At 42.1% G+C, this 16965-nt stretch overlaps 1 protein-coding gene across 1 annotated transcript in view; it reads right to left on the bottom strand.

The window, feature by feature from the left end:
• The window catches only part of LOC126101056 (odorant receptor Or2-like), a 36820-nt gene extending 28520 nt beyond the window's left edge, over positions 1 to 8300 (bottom strand). The window contains exons 1-2 of the mRNA XM_049911722.1: positions 7383 to 8300; positions 3696 to 3795 (exon numbers count right to left, since the gene is read on the bottom strand). Coding sequence (XP_049767679.1) covers positions 3696 to 3795; positions 7383 to 8170 — 888 coding nt within the window. The 5' untranslated portion in view covers positions 8171 to 8300. The remainder of the gene's footprint in view (positions 1 to 3695; positions 3796 to 7382) is intronic.
• Between the last annotated feature and the right edge of the window lie 8665 nt (positions 8301 to 16965).

Raw genomic sequence — 16965 nt, 5'->3', positions numbered from 1 at the left:
TGTCAACAGCAATTGTGAAATATGTAGTGATTGGATAGGCAGTGCTAGATGCTGTCCAAAAGAGGTGCTAACCTCTTTTGCACATTGAAGGGCCTTATGGAGGAAGTAGCTGATGGTCAATGTGTCTGGTCATCACTGACTGAATCAGAGTTCTGTTCGGTCATCTGACCAATATTTTTCAAGTGCCTGTCATAGTACGTGCCAACAGCCTTTGTGTGGTAGTTTCTCATGTCTTGACGTGCACAGCTACGGTGCTTATTATTCTTAGGCTTCCAGAGAACCATTCTAGTGCAAGCTAACAAAATCTGTATCACAAAACACACAATTTTAGACAAATTTAATCCAAGTAATTTTAAGGGCATTCATATATTAGGTGTGAGTGAATATTATTATACAGAGGAGTGAGTAGTTTTTCATCAGTCAAATTTAGCAAAATGTCATCTTTTATAAAGCTTGTACTTCAACTGTAGGAGGGAATAGTTAATATAACAGTTATTCACTGCTTTGGAACGAATAATGATATACTTTTTTTTTCAAATTACCCACTCAAATGTAAGTGCCAAGCTCAACTGCAGTCTTTTTGCTCCTTAAGAGAAAGTTGCCAATATTTTACTGGTTCCTAATTTGTACCACTACTAGAAGATTCGTACCTCTTGCACCGTCCGATATTTAGTGACGTCAGTGTGTTCGACGTGCTTCTTGGAGACCTATTGTCACCTATCAGTTCTGTGTGTTGAGGAACAGATCATGTGAAGACAGTTGTTTTCTTGTAGTTTAATTTGAGTTTTAGTCTATGTGGCAAAGAGAATTACTGTTATAAGTCACCACGTAGTGTTTTATTTATATGAATTAGCCTTAGTTTTCAGACTGTTATGGATATGCATTCTGTATGGTTGGCTTATAGGAAACCGATGAAGATAAAATTGCGACGTTGCCGATGATGTACCACTATAGTTTGCTCTATTAGTGAGTCTTAAAAAAATGGTTTAGCGTTATCAGTAAAACATACGGTTTAGAAACAATTTTGTGAATGTTCTAATGAGTTCTTTAACAAAAGTTATTGATTAAATAATTATTTTGTATTACATTATGGCAACAGAAAGGCGTTATAGAAAGTGGAGCACACATGAACTGATTTTAGCAGTAACAGTATATTTGAATGGCGATCATGGATAAAATGAATTTACACTTATATAAAATGTGCTTAAACCAAAATTTAAGAGTCATGTTGAAAATGAAAACAAAAATGCGGTCAGGCGTATAAAAGTTTATGGTGGTACCTCTTTTCCAACGAATTGGATCAGCATATACTTATATCTGAAGAGATGAGTGAATGTGTCTCGTAGGGCTTTAAATTCTGAAGTTTAGTAGCTGTTGCAACACTGTCCACACGATTATAACTTTCACAAGTGCTCCCTCATTAGCTACAATGAATTGTCCTTAAAACTGAGCAGCGTTACTATGAGACAAAGTTTCCTGCTCAAGATGGCTTATTGGTAATATGCGATTACGTGGGTATGCTAAAACTCAGCAATGTTAGTATTTTAGGACACGGTGTTTCATGTAAGGATAAATTCAGCTTGCTATTCTAGTAGCTGGATTCAGATTCATACTTTTACTAAGTGGTCTGATAATTTTGTGAACTTCATGAAGCTATCTGGTGATGATCCTGTTGTGCTAAGGCTTGGTAGGCATCTTATCACATTTGTGCGATGGACAAAGCAATAAAAAACCATGTCACCATTCCAAGCATGAAATGCAGCCTCTTATGTGGAATTCATTGGACCGTTTAAAGGTGTTATTCCGAATAAAGAGAAATCTGTTGGGCAAATAACCCAGATGAAGATTACAAGATTATTTGCAACGGCCTAATTGAGACTAGTAGCGACGGAAGAAACACTGAAGGGCCGCTGTAAAACGGGACTCCAGCCATGTAACAGGCAAATGCTTAGACACAATGACTTGGCCCTACATGAGGAGTCTGACGTACAACGTGCAAACAAAGGAAAAAATGTCAGTCCAAATGGAATACGGACAGCTCCCGAAGTCAGCAAGCCAAATCAAGAGGCAGCAGCTTTAATTGGATCAGCTCGTTCTGAATCCATTAAGCATCTAATTCGTCTCCATACAGAGAAAGTTTGAAATAATTCAGTGAGAAGAAAGCAGTGGTGGAGTGAGAGTAGGCAGAAGCATATGTTATGTTCTTCGGAAAAAGGAGAGAGAAACACTGTCCATGGGAGTCTGTTATAAATTTAGTTGAGGACAATGTTTCAGATGTGCAACATGAAGATGCAGACACTGAATGCATACTCTGCAGCGATCGTCTCTCTGAAGACTAACAGCGAGAAATGGACACAATGCGTGGTATGCCATCCTTGAACTTCCAAAGAATGTTAACCAGAAAAATAACTTATGTATGCTCTAACTTCACTTCTTTTGCCCAATAAACAAGGAAAATGTTAAAGAGCCAGCCAGAAATAGAATATAATTTTTTTACAGTTTATCTGTTGTTATTTTGGTCGACATTAATTTTTTCTCTGACAGTCTTACATCAGGACATCATTACTACATCGATTCCAACTGACTTTTTTTGTGGTTTTCTCAAGTTCACATATGTTAAGTGTTATGTAGCACGATTTAAGTAAATAAAGTTTATAGTACAATGATTTTACGTAGATTTTTAATTTTAAAAAAATACGGTTAGTTCACTTGTCATGATATGAAGTGTAGTAATTTGAGCGGACAACAGATTCGCATCAGAGATACGGCGTCAGTCTCTGGAAAAATGTCGCCCGAATGTCGCCTCCAATGTATCCAGCAGGTTTAATACTTGGCCAAGTGCGCATAGTGCCGGAGTCGGACAGTGTAAGTTCATGTATTCCTTCATTTTGGGTCACAAATTTTCGATGGGATTGAAGTCCAGCACTCTAACTGCATACATACCAGGGCAACGCCGCGTATACCGCTAGAGTGTAGTAGATGGGATAAGTGATCTGATACGTATTCGTAAGACCTGACGTCGTTGTATGAAGAAGACACGGCAGTCTGTATCACTGTAAGTTTTAATAGTCTTTACAGTAATTTTATGTAATAGCAATCATTTATTGCGTATTACATTTATTACGATGAAGACCATTAAATTTTATAAACATATACATTCCTATAAATGTCACGGTTTTGGGATACATATCAGCATGTTTTGTTCTTGATTCTGCTACCGGTGGTACGTAGTATACCTGAAATGCATCGACCACCTTAAAACTTGGCCCGAAAGCATAAAGGCGAAACTGAAGTGACTATAACAAACCCATAGTTGGGAAACTCTTTGTAGTCTCAAAGAGACAACATTCTTCGCAGGCCCTTACAAGATATTTTATGGACGTTTATCGTTATTGCTCATGTCCAAAACCATGTATTCATACGCTATGGAAAAGTAAAAGGAATGCCATCAAACTCATAATAATCTTCCACATACAAATCACCTAAAATTATGAGTTCATACGGCTGTTTAAATGAAACAAGAGTTCAAGATGGTTACCGTCGAATGTGTGTTCACCATCTCACCAGTGTCGATACCATGAAAGCGTAAAACTCTAAGGCCGACAGAACAACGCATTTAATACCCACGTAAAAGCCCAAACATAAGTTTCGTTACAGTTACGTCGTTGAGAAACAGCTATAAATAAGATACTTACGTATGTTGCCTGAAACAACGTCACGCACAGTACAAGAACGCTGCATACGAATTGAGTCATGGCGATGGGACTCATAGTGTCTTGCAGGCGCGCTACAAATCTAGAACAAAATAAAGACGTTTTCAGTAGTGGCTCAGAAAACAGTCTTTGGTATTAGTTGCTGCAATACTACAAGTGGGTATGAAGGAGAAGATTTATAACATAATATCTTGAAATGTAATATCGAGGATGACATCCTTGCAGAATTTAGTGTAGAGTTCCTGAGTTTGAAAGAAACTAAGGGCAGACCAGGATTGTCAGAGCATACTTTCTGAGGACCTTCTCTTTACTAGAGGTTTCGGATGATGATTAATATTCCGTAGGATACGGCATAGGCAAGCTTTCCTTAAATTCTGTAATCGATTATGTCTCGCCCTCCCTTTATTCAACACACACCCATTGTTAGTGCGTCCATCGTGTATATTGTTTTCCATGGTTAACTACTCGAACGTTTTTTCACAAAAGCTTGAGACTTTTCGGTTATAATTATTTTAAACTGACATATTCGATGTCAGTTTCAAATTCTTATGCTGGTGAATTAATTTTCTTTTTTACTTTTATTTCAAGTTGCGTATTTAGTAAAATGCAAGGCGATCTTTCGTAATAGTAAACAGAAACACGAACATGATTACTCTTGAAGAGTCCACGGTGATGCAGGAAGAAACTCAATGCTATGTGAGAATCTCACACATTATTACATACATCTATAAAACTGAGCTACCTGTTCCACTATTGTACTCATGTGAAACTTCCTGGCATTATAAAACTGTGTGCCCGACCGAGACTAGAACTCGGGACATTTGCCTTTCGCGGGCAAGTGCTCTACCAACTAAGCTACCGAAGCACGACTCACGCCCGGTTCTCACAGCTTTACTTCTGCCAGTATCTCGTCTCCCACCTTCCAAACTTTACACAAGCTCTCCTGCAGTTCGAGCCTCGGTCGGGCACACAGTTTTAATCTGCCAGGAAATTTCATATCAGCGCAAATTCCGCTGCAGAGTGAAAATCTCATTGTACTCATGTGTTCGCGGCAACGTTGTAACACGTGTAAAAGGCAAAGGCAAAGGCTAAGGCAGAAGCTCGAGACAGGTCTATCGGCTTGCCTGCAAGTGCCGTGCAGACTTTCTATCAGCCACGAATCTGTAGTGAAAGATGTGGTGGATCAATGACTCTGTTTGCCTATTATTCCTACGAAACCGAGCGAGGTGACGCAGTGGTCAGCACACTGGACTCGAATTCGGGAGGACTGCTGTTCGAACCCGTTCTGGCCATCCAGATTTTAGTTTTCTGTGACTTCCCTAAATCGCTTCAGGCAAACGGAGGTTCCTTTCAAAGGGCACGACCAATTTCCTTCTCCATCTTTCCCTAATCCGATCATGTGCTTCGTCTCGAATAACCTCGCTGTCGACGGGACGTTATACACTAATCTCAACTTCCTTATTCCCGCGAAAACTCACCGGTACGCATTTTGAAAGGATATTGGTGGGTATGTAGTATTCCTGGAGGGACTGAAACGAGAGGAGACCCCTACTCCCTACACGCGAATGAACACAGGACTCTATACCCAGAGTCTAGTATTCTGACGGAACACACTGAACTATCGTACTGGCACCCGCTAGGTCACCACGGTCATGTTAGAACACGTGTAGTGAGACTGAAATTCCTGTTACAGCCCCCTAGACGCCTCAATTGGTTCAAATGGCTCTGAGCGCTATGGGACTTAACTGCTGTGGTCATCAGTCCCCCTAGAACTACTTAAACCTGTCTAACCTAAGGACATCACACACATCCATGCCCGAGGCAGGATTCGAACCTTAGATCGTAGCGGTCGCGGGTTTCCGGACTGTAGCGCCAAGAACCCCTCGGCCACTCCGGCCGTAGGCGTCTCAACCTCAAGCAACTACGCCTCTTCTTCAGTGAATCCAACATAGAAAAAGACTGACATCTTCAAAGGTTTGGGTCGAACCTGGATGCCACTATGTTTCCCGTCGATAATTATTCGGGAAGTGTTTCAGCATTAGAGGAACTTTCATCTAGCTTTACCTACACGCCTGCGTACCGTTCTTCTTCTACTTAAATACGCTTGGTCTGCCATACATGGAACACCGCCGTACCTCAGAAGTGTTTTTTAATTCTTTCTCTGTCTCATTAATAATAATTTTTCAAAAATTCATTTTTTTAGTTGTTTTACCTTATGTTTGTGAATTGTAGATATAAGTGTAAACAATCTTTTACTGACTGCTAATTAAATTATTCATAAGTTTGAGGATATTATCTTACATTTTGCTTTATAGCACTTTATCTCAATACTAGAAAAACTTATGCAAAGGTAATGTTACTAATTAAGGCCAAAGTTTTGAAGCACCTAGCCAAACTGTAGGTTTATTATTTGGGTACTATACTATCATATCATTTGTTTTTTAATTATAGGCTTAGTCAAATTAAAAAATAATGTCCTCAGTCTCATCCGCAAAATATCGAAGTAAGCTCACACAAGTAAGCTCACCATAAACTCTAATTTTTAACAAATTTTATTACATTTTATTTTGTTTGTAGCTATTTTGATAGATACAACCTATAAGATATATGTTAGAACGATTGGCAAAAGACTACACGCTGTTAGTGCAAGAATCCCTTTACAACAGAATCTTTTCAGGAAGGGAAGGTCGTTCACGGATAGTGTAGACAATGAACGAGTTGTATTCATTGTACAGTTACTAGAGAAAAGGTGTGAATTTGGTACAGGAACACAAATAGTTCTTGTAGATTATGAGAAACAATGTTATCCTACACACGAACACTTAATTAATGATTAGATTAGGTACAGGAATTTTCGAAATGATACCTGTGAATTAGGGTGTCAGCAAGAGTGCAGCTCGTGAACGACGTTATCCAACATGTAGAACGAAGATTTCTCAAGGAAAGGGAAATAAGAAATACATCCTGACTTATAGATCTCGCAGCACGGAAATGTAAACACTTGCCTTTTTGCAGATGATCAGTTCATTTTATTAGATCATGAATATAATTAATCAACTTCTGTACGTAAGTTGCACCTGCTGTGCAAAGAATACCATATGGAAATCCCAGTTGCTAAAATGAAAGTAATGGCATTTACAGGGACTGAGGCATTCAGATTAAAAATTTGTTATCAATTTCGGCATAACTGAACAAGTTAAGAAATTTAGATATTAGGAAATGAAAGAACTTACCAGCATGATAGATACATGGACAAATAGCTTAACTAGTCCACCATACATGTGACACTATTAATAGACTCGTAAGGAACGGAGTTAGAAAGTAAGCAAAAATAATGTTTTATAAAATATGACTGTCATGTCTGCCGCTGAAATGAGATTTCTAAGAACATGACAGTTTGGGAATGAACAAATTAGTGAAAAACTGAGTGTTGAGGGTATAAGTAACACAATAGAGAAATAAAGGAGCAGTCGAACAGAGAATGTGAGCAGAATGCCAAAAGGAAGACGGACGACACAGACCTAGATGGTAGGGTCAAAACGAAATGTTGTCAACAATTTGAGGACGGAACAGGCAGAAAGCCTAATCCGTGGAAGTGGTCATGATGATGATGATAGTAGTAATTTATCCTACTGGACCTACTTTCTTACTTAAAAATACTTAACGTACCTAAGAATTTTTTGGTGACTTTCGACGATGCGACACAACTCTTTGTATATAGTGTCCGTGGCTGGGTTGCTCTTATCTGCAAAACAGGACAGCTGTCCCAGTTTAAGAACGCGTCCTGAGAGGATCTCCAGCTGCGCTGCTGCCAGAATCATGATGGACGCGAAGAGACAGTCCATGCCGAAGCTGATTTCCGCCATCCATAGCCCTGCTACGCACTGAACTACATACGAAAGCTCGTAGTAGTTTGTATTGTTGTCCCAGAAATGCTGCACGAAAGGTAGCAGCCGTTCGCCTGGGTGAGCCATGAGTGGCATGGGGAACCACACGAGACCTTGGGACGCCATGAAGAGCACCATACCGAGGGAGAGGCGGAAAGCCCGTCTGCGCGATGCCTGCAAGATTTCTCCCAGAGGAGCGTCTGTAGAACACGCTTCCACCTGCTCCGACATCAGTGCGTCTAAGTGACGGACCAGGGAGTTGAACTGCCGTGTGTTACGAAGGAAAAATGCCATTTTGACAAGGCCACTGCCGTTGGTGAAGGTGTTCATGAACACCATCGTCGTCTGCTGCAGATCTCCCCAGCAGAAGTAAACAGCCAGGGGGCCTTCCACCGCGTTCCAGACTCCCAACCCGAATATAGAAGCGGCGTAAGCATAGAATACCCAAGAACCAGGCAGCGGCCACACCCCACATAGCCAGAGATGGCGGATGTTTAGCTTCAGGACCGATCGACTACTCTCCGCCCAGGACATTGGCGTTCCCACATCGTTTCGCCGCACACTCGTCATTTGGTACCGTGCAACGACTTCAGTGTACCCAAGACAATGTCTGTGTGGTGCACTGTTTCTGGAGTGCTGAATGACTGTTACTTCGATCCTCACGAGAGTGAGGAGGCTGATGAACCTTACAAGTGATTACTTCAAGTCACTCTCACTTTTGAGATACCTGCGCTGAAAGAAGCCTTTATATATGTGACCGCAGTGACCTTACATTATGGATATCGGGTCAAATATAACTTATTTAGTTACAATGCAGTATTTTCTAAGTAACTTATTCATGTTTCTCCACTTTTAGTTCCATTCGAGTTATATAACGTAAACAAACGCAACACGTCGATGACTACAAATAATGAAAGCTGCGTTAAACAAGCAGGTCGATCGAGATATTTAAAAATTATGAGCCAGTGTTTGGCGTAACTTCCGTTTGTAAGAAGGAAGCGACTGTCCTAACGAAGAAAAATATCGGCGACCTAAGATTAATAAAAATTCTTTAACGACAAATTTTACACATTGGTGCGAAAGAGATAATGTGTGCCTACGTGTAACCAGGGAGATTTCTGTGCCTCGGAAAACTTTTCATAATTTTGACTCTAGTCAGCCCTGTAACGAGAGGTTAATAAATTCTCCTTATCCATTTTGAAATGACAGCATTCACTTTATGTGTGCTGCAGTCTTTTCCTGAAATTACAAAACTTACCCCAGGAGAGTAAGATTCCTCCAAATGTAAAAATATTTTCCAAGATAAAACTTGGTCATGTATCTAGGAACAATTACTCTGTTCTAAGGTGTTGCAATTAAGAAAATTTTATCGACAGTATATCCATGTGTAGCCGCGCGGAGAGGCCGAGCGGTTTAAGCGCCATGTCATGTATTGCGCGGGTCTTCCTGCCGGAGATTCGAGTCTCCCCTCGGCCTTGGGTGTATTTGAAGTTGTTAGTATAAGTTACATTAAGTTAATTTAAGTAGTGTGTAAATCTAGGTACCGATGACCTCAACAGTTTGGTCCCTTAGGAATTCACACACATTTCATCATTATCACTCTACTACACACCACAAATCACTGAGACAGATCACATTAAGAAGAAGTACTGTCAAAAACCAATTACAAGTTAACAATGTTTTGGAATAAAGGCAAATTGCAGTTAACACAAATTTCAGTTTTGGACACAGGTAAAACTGTGAGATACTAAAGAAACTCAGTCCATTTGCAAATATCAGGTTTTCCATGGCAATAGACCTTCTTCCGTTTCAAGATACAAGATGGAGCGTTACCGAGGATGTTGGCTTTACTGTGCACACAGTACATAGCTGGTTTTAAAAATTTATCGAACTTTACTCACCATAAAACTCTGTAACTGAAGAAGTAACTGCACCCTCCAGACGGCTTTATTACAACATACAACTACTAAATATGTTGAACGCGTAATACACTGACGAAAAAAAAACACAAAGACAGTAAGGAGTTGTGCGACATAAACGAAAGTCGGTAGGCATGTTTCTACATTTGAAAGACGATGTCTGTTCGGCTTTCGTGCCTTTTACATAAGAGTGGCGCTAGTAGCACCACTTTGAGGATACAAATTAGGTCTTTTTGACATACACGCTGTAACCATCGTGAATGTCCGCCCCAGTAGCTGAGTGGTCAGTGCGACGGATTGCCGTTCTACGGGGCCGGGTCCGATTCCCGGCTGGGTAGGGGATTTTCTCCGCTCAGGGACTGGGTGTTGTGTTGTCTTCATCATCATTTCATTCCCATCCTGCACGCAGGTCGCCCAATGTGGCGTCAAATGTAATAAGACCAGCACCAAGGCGGCCGGACCTGCCCCGTAAGGGGCCTCCCGGCCATTGACGCCTAACGCCTATTTCCATTTTTACCATCGTGAACGTTAGTTATCTATGAGCCTGAACGTGGAAGTTGATGTTGGTCAAGAATGCCTTTAATAAGGCGACAAAGACGCTTCTCACTGAGGTTCAACATGGTCGCGCAATGGGACTACGAGAAGTTGGATGCTCCCTCTACGATGCTGCGGGAAGACTTGACAGGAATGTAGCCAATGTACATTACGGCTGACAGCGAAGGCCACGAGATTGTACGGTCGCAAGAAGGCGGGGCTAAGGACGGTGTATGGCTCTGGCGTATCATACTGCATCTGCAGCAGCAGTTTCAGCAGCAGTTGGCACCACAGAGACACAATAAACTGTTACAGATCGGTAACTTCAAGGAGACTCCGAATGAGACGCTCCGTAAACGGCACTGTACCGACTCCAACCCACCGCCATTTGTGACTTCAGCGGCGCCAAGTGAGGGCTCATTTAAGGGCAAGGTGGAGACCTAGTGTGTTTTCTAATAGAAGTTGGTTCTGCCTCGGTACCAGTGATGACAGTGTATTGGTTGAAGGAGGAGAGTTGGAGGCCTGTAACCAACCAGTTTGAGTGCTACACACGCTGGACCTACACGCGGAGTTATTGTGTGGGATGCAATTTCGTATGACAGCAAGAGCCATCTCTTGTCCATCCCACGCACCCTAATTGCAAATTTGTAGGTGAAGCTGGTGATTCGACCAGTAGTGCTGTCATTCATGAACAGCATTTCAGGGGCTGATTTCTAACAGGATAACGCACGCCCACATACCGCTGTTGTAACCATCACTCTCTACACAGTGTCGACATGTAGCCTTTGCCTGCTCGATCTCCAGAGCTGTCTTCAGTGGAGCAGCCGGCCTGTGTGGCCGAGCGGTTCTAGGCGCTTCAGTCTAGAAACTGCACGACCACTACGGTCGCCGGTTCGAATCCTGCCTCGGGTATGGATGTGAGTGATGTCCTTAGGTTAGTTAGGTTTCAGTAGTTCTAAGTCTAAGGAACTGATGACCTCAAATGTTAAGCCCCATAGTGCTCAGAGCCATTTGAACCATGTCTGGCACATACGGAGCATCATCGGACGATAACTTCAGTGTTATCCACAAACACCAATATCCGTGCAAGTGTACGAGAAATGGAACTCTATCCCACTCAGAGATATCCGGCACTTAGTCAACGGAATGCATGCACGTTTACATATTTGCATTCAACATTCTGTCCGTTACACCTGTTATTAGGTACCAGCAATTAACATTTGTTATACCTTATCTCGAGCTTACATTGCCTGTGATCTTGCAATATCAATCACTTAAGTATGTTACCTAGACAAATGTATTCCCGTAATTTCATTACTGTACATTAACTACTTTTTTTGTGTTGCAAATTTTGTCCGCCAGTAGATTGAAAATGCTGTCCAAAACTCAGCATCATGCTACACAAAAGCAAAATTAATAAAAAATTAAGTTTCTAGAGTGCATCCTTTGATGTAATGCTAAAATCAGTCACTGCATTGAAAAACCTACCAGAAATAATCATGTATCCAAAGGTACAGTACCGTCTAGGTACCACAGTCACCGCTACATGAAAACCTAATCGGTGTCTCGTTTCTGAAAAATACTGCTTTACTCGGCAGTAAACGAATGACTACTTTCGTACAGACCACCATCTTGACAGGAGTTTATTTTATGTAAACTGCCTTCAGATTTTTTCTTTCCATGCGGTATTATGTCAAGTTAAAACACGATACTAACATTGTGTTGCACAGTGCCCACAATAATTGCTTGGAGACAGTTCTGCGGACTTAAAATAATTTTCGTCACCCAGTCTACGTAGGTTGGAACTTAAATAGTCGCAATACTGCGGCGGCGACACTATGCAATGGAATCTAATATTGTCGCTGATAGCACATGTTGTTGACATACCTACCTTACCTCCGAACAAATGGACTCGCCCGTCCCACGTCACTGGCGTGCGTACAATCGAGGGAGACAGTCTCTTGTGAGCGAGCGGTCTAAAGTAACGAGGTCACTATGTTTCCGAAACAGGAACAACGGAGTTGGATCACGATTGAATGTGCCAGGGTTCGTATAGCTCGACATGCGAAAAATTGCATCACGATCGGTTCCGCATGACTTGAGGCAAATGCAGAAATGGATGCGATACGACGCTGCTCAGATGCACTGGAGCGCTATGAGCGCTAAGCAGAGACTTTCTTCCGCCGTATCGTAACACTGGATGAGACGTGGGCCACAACGTACGAGCCAAAACTGCAACGCCAGTCCAACGAATGGCGTCATTATGGGTCGCCTCGAAAGCTGAAAGTGAGTATGGTGAAAGTTACGGTGATTCTCGTGTACTATTGTCATGGATTTATCCTAACGCATTACGTTCCTCCACAGCAGACCGTCAATACACAGTATTACTGTTGTTTTTGGGGCATCACCTGCGAACAGGTTTGCGAAAGAAGCGGCGACACTTTCTGCGCAACCCACCCATCATTTTGCATGACGATGCGCGGGCGCATACACCACAAGCTGTGGCTGCTCTTTTCGGTCGATGGGACTCCCCGGACTTAAGTCCTTGTGACTAATTTTATTTCTAAGATGAAAGAACCACTTCGTGCCATTCGCTTCAGAACTGCTCAAGAGATTCGACAGGCAGTAGACCGCTCCATTCACACCAACAACAGAACCAGCTCTACTAAAGATATACTATGCCTTCCACATTGCTAGCAACGGGTTGTACACAACGCTGGTGACTACTTTGGAGGACAGTAACAGCGGCAAACATGAAACCCTTTTGTATCTGTTGTGAATAAACAGTTGGCACTATTTAAGTTCCGAGCCTCGTATTTCATCCGACGACCCATTTCCAGAGTTTACACTCTCATCTTCAAGGGGAATAAAGATATTGCGTAACATCTTTGCTAGCTGGATGAAACATGTTGTTTCTTATGGTATCAGTTTGCTACTATGCAATAAGATCATATATTTTAAACGGTGGTACAGATACTTACAATTTGTTACAGTGCACACAACCATGCGGTTCGTCATAAATATATATTTTTAACTTAATTTGTCTCACATATCACGAAGTACCAACATAAACAAACCGAAGATTATAGCAATGTAGGGCTTTGCCTCAGAGATCATTCATTGTTAACTTACATTATGGGCCATAGATAAATATAACAAATATAAAATTTGTTTCATTCAATACAACAACTTGTTAAAAGCATTACTATCGCAAATATAGGACGGTAAAAACACAAATATATATAAATATAGAAAAAAATATAAAAACATAAAACATGCAGACTTATTATCGACATAATATAATTCTTTCTGATTCTGTATAGCGCTTTGTAAATTATCTTTTATTAAGATCAGCCAGGACGTAGAAAGTGGAAAGAGTTAAAATGTATTATCTAGTATACCTGCGAAGCTCTTCAACTAGCTCACTGTGCTTGTCTCAGCTTTTTCATTTAGTGTGTTGTGTCCATGTCTTCCACTGTGGACAACAATTTTCAGTTCTTCATAACGATGCAGTTTGAGGCCTCTGTTTACTTTCTTATTATTAGGTTGTCCTCTATGTTATCAAAAGAATGTCATGTCTCCTGAACTGGGTGGCTATGGAAAATTTATTGGGGGTCTTGTATCTAAATACATTAATGTGCTCTTTGAATCTAGTTCGGAAACATCGTTCAGCCTGACCGACATAGGAATGATCTCTGACTCAAGGCACCATGTTTTTACATGATTCCAACCTTTGCTTTGCTCTTGTTATTTGTTCATGTTCTGTGAGACTAATTAAGTTAAAACTGTATATTTATGACGAACCTCAGGGTTCTGTGCACTAGAACAGATTGCAAATAACTATCGTTGTTTTATAATCTAATTACAGTATTGCGCAAAAAAGGGCCTGTTGTATGCTTCCGTAGTAAAATGGAAGCACGACAAACAAATAGCTGCTACCAGCTAGCAAAAATGTAACGCAATATTGTTGTTCCACCTGAAGATGTGAGTGTAATCTCCCTAAACGCGTCGTGGGATGAAAGAAAAAGAATGAATGAAGCAGGTAATGGTTTTATTTGAAGTTTTATTGTTATACACATTCGCAGTTCCTTACGAGAATCCTAATTCATTCGATTGAAACCATTTATTTTATTTTACCAACAAAATTGAATGTCGAATATTCTATACGATTATTCTCTGGAAGGAATAATAATTATGCAGGATTTCCATAATACAGATCCTGTAGATCGTTGCATAATTGTTCGAGATGGATTGGCCGATGGACTCCCATAATAAAAGCACCAGTGTCATATCTGCTTGCTTGCTTTTCACCAGCCCCTTTACTATTTATCTGTAGTGGTAATAGGATAAGATCATTCGTTAGCATACGGAGCTACTTTATAAAAATATCATGAAGGATTTGCAAAAGCTTTATTTGCCTTTCAGGTGTCTTGGAATGTGTGTGTCGGTTAATAATCCGAGACATTAATGCTGGTATTCATAACGTTTTGAACCTTTTGTGGGTTCCTGGGCTTTGATGTAGTTTTGAACAATTCCGTCAAGGTTACGTAAATGACATTCCTAGAGGCAAACTGAACAGATCACTGCCACGAACCACAACTCCTCTGAAAATAAGTTTGACGCTAAGTTGATAGCTAAGAATGCACCAGGGAGCGACCGTTTCGACCACATGTAATGTCAGCCAAAGTCAGTGCCAATGAACTAAAGCCAGGATTCTCTTATTTCATAAGAGTTTCAAAATATAAAGTCCAGGTCGAGAGATGCAATAACTGTATCTGTGAGTTGCATTAATTGTAGCCTCAACAATGATATATCCTTGACTTAACCACCGAACTTTGCAATAATATATGAAGTACCCATACTCTTCGTTCAGTTCATTGGAAACTGTTGCACTACACACTGGAATAATGCGTATGACTCCAGAAATTTAGCTATTCGTACCACCAATATCTTCAAGTGCTCAATACCTGCAAATTTATCACAACATGATTCGTGATGTTCATAACAATGAATCCTGTCTGTCTATCGTTGTAATTTTTTGCTCTTTCATTGTCATCTGAAATCTTAAATTCCTTCTGCGTGGTGCTAAATGTCGTTTCGCAGCAATGTCGCTTATGTGAACTGAGAGTTCTTATCCGCCCTCTCCTTTCATTCCCATTTGTCTTAAACGAATGTGACGATAGATGGCCTATTTTTGTGCAAAACAGCCACTGGACCTGTGAATGTTCTGAATACCACGAAGAAATAGCGAAGGGTAAAGACCCCTGACAGCACAATTCAGCCAAACTCAGAGAGTTGCGACGAGTGTGCTCCCTGCCGCCGTTGGATAAGCAGCTGCAGCAGCAAGTCGTATACTCCTAGCTCACTCATTTGTTACATAGTTTAATTCTTAATTTCTTTGCGTGTTTTTGGTACTTGCATTGTTTAATTCATACATTTCGGGCGTATTATAGTATTTGAGAGTTGTAGCATCGCGTTTTAGTGCCTGAATAGTGTAAAATCACGTAGTCTCCTTCCGCCGCCGAGCAGTGTGTCAGCAGTGCGCAAGTAGCAGCATTACTGCATTTACTAGGCAATCTTGTATTTTAATAACCGTTTAAATTTTGTGTCGATTTGTTTGCGCTCTCTGTAGATTAGTCCAGACGTTCTTTGCACAACAGTTTTTAGCATGGATAGGGACTGCAACTGCTGTGTTCGGATGCAGGCTGAGTTGGCATCCCTTCGCTCCCAGCTTCAGGCAGTGTTGGCTTCGGTCACACAGCTTGAGGCTGTTGCCATTGGGTCCGGATGGGGGTTTGTCTGGGACGGCCAGCTCGTCCCACGCATCCCCCGATCGGACTACGACTGTGGTTGCCCGGGATACTGCCCGCATTGAGGCTGATCCCTCACCTGTGGTAGAGTGGGAGGTCGTCTCAAGGTGTGGCAGGAGGCGAAAGACATTCTGGAGGGCTGAACGGAAGGCCTCTCCAGTTTGTCTGCCGAACCGGTTTCAGGCTCTGTCTCAGGATGATACTGATCTTCTGCCTGACATGGCTGCTTGTCCTGTTCCAGAGGTTGCCCCTCAGTCTGCAAGATCCGGGCGGTCGCAGAGGGTGGGCTTACTGGTAGTTGGGAGCTCCAACGTCAGGCGCGTAATGGGGACCCTTAGGGATATGGCAGCAAGGGAGGGGAAGAAGACCAAAGTGCACTCCGTGTGCATACCGGGGGGAGTCATTCCAGATGTGGGAAGGGTCCTTCTGGATGCCATGAAGGGTACAGGGTGCACCCATCTGCAGGTGGTCGCTCATGTCGGCACCAATGATGTGTTTCGCAATGGATCGGAGGAAATCCTCTCTGGCTTCCGGCGGCTATCTGATTTGGTGAAGACTGCCAGTCTTGCTAGCGGGATGAAAGTAGAGCTCACCATCTGCAGCATCGTCGACAGGACTGACTGCGGACCTTTGGTACAGTGCCGAGTGGAGGGTCTGAATCAGAGGCTGAGACGGTTCTGCGACCGTGTGGGCTGCAGATTCCTCGACTTGCGCCATAGGGTGGTGGGGTTTCGGGTTCCGCTGGATAGGTCAGGAGTCCACTACACGCAACAAGCGGCTACACGGGTAGCAGGGGTTGTGTGGCGTGGGCTGGGCGGTTTTTTAGGTTAGATGGCCTTGGGCAAGTACAGAAAGGGCAACCGCCACAACGGGTGCGGGGCAAAGTCAGGGCATGCGGGGACCAAGCAGCAATCGGTATTGTAATTGTAAACTGTCGAAGCTGCGTTGGTAAAGTACCGAACTTCAAGCACTGATAGAAAGCACCGAAGCTGAAATCGTTATAGGTACAGAAAGCTGGCTGAAGCCAGAGATAAATTCTGCCGAAATTTTTACAAAGGTACAGACGGTGTTTAGGAAGGATAGATTGCATGCAACCTGTGGT

This window comes from Schistocerca cancellata, chromosome 9 (genome assembly GCF_023864275.1).
Source record: "Schistocerca cancellata isolate TAMUIC-IGC-003103 chromosome 9, iqSchCanc2.1, whole genome shotgun sequence".
NCBI lineage: Eukaryota > Metazoa > Arthropoda > Insecta > Orthoptera > Acrididae > Schistocerca > Schistocerca cancellata.
The sequence above is the reverse complement of the archived record's forward strand: the minus strand, read 5'-3'. Positions and strand labels throughout refer to the sequence as shown.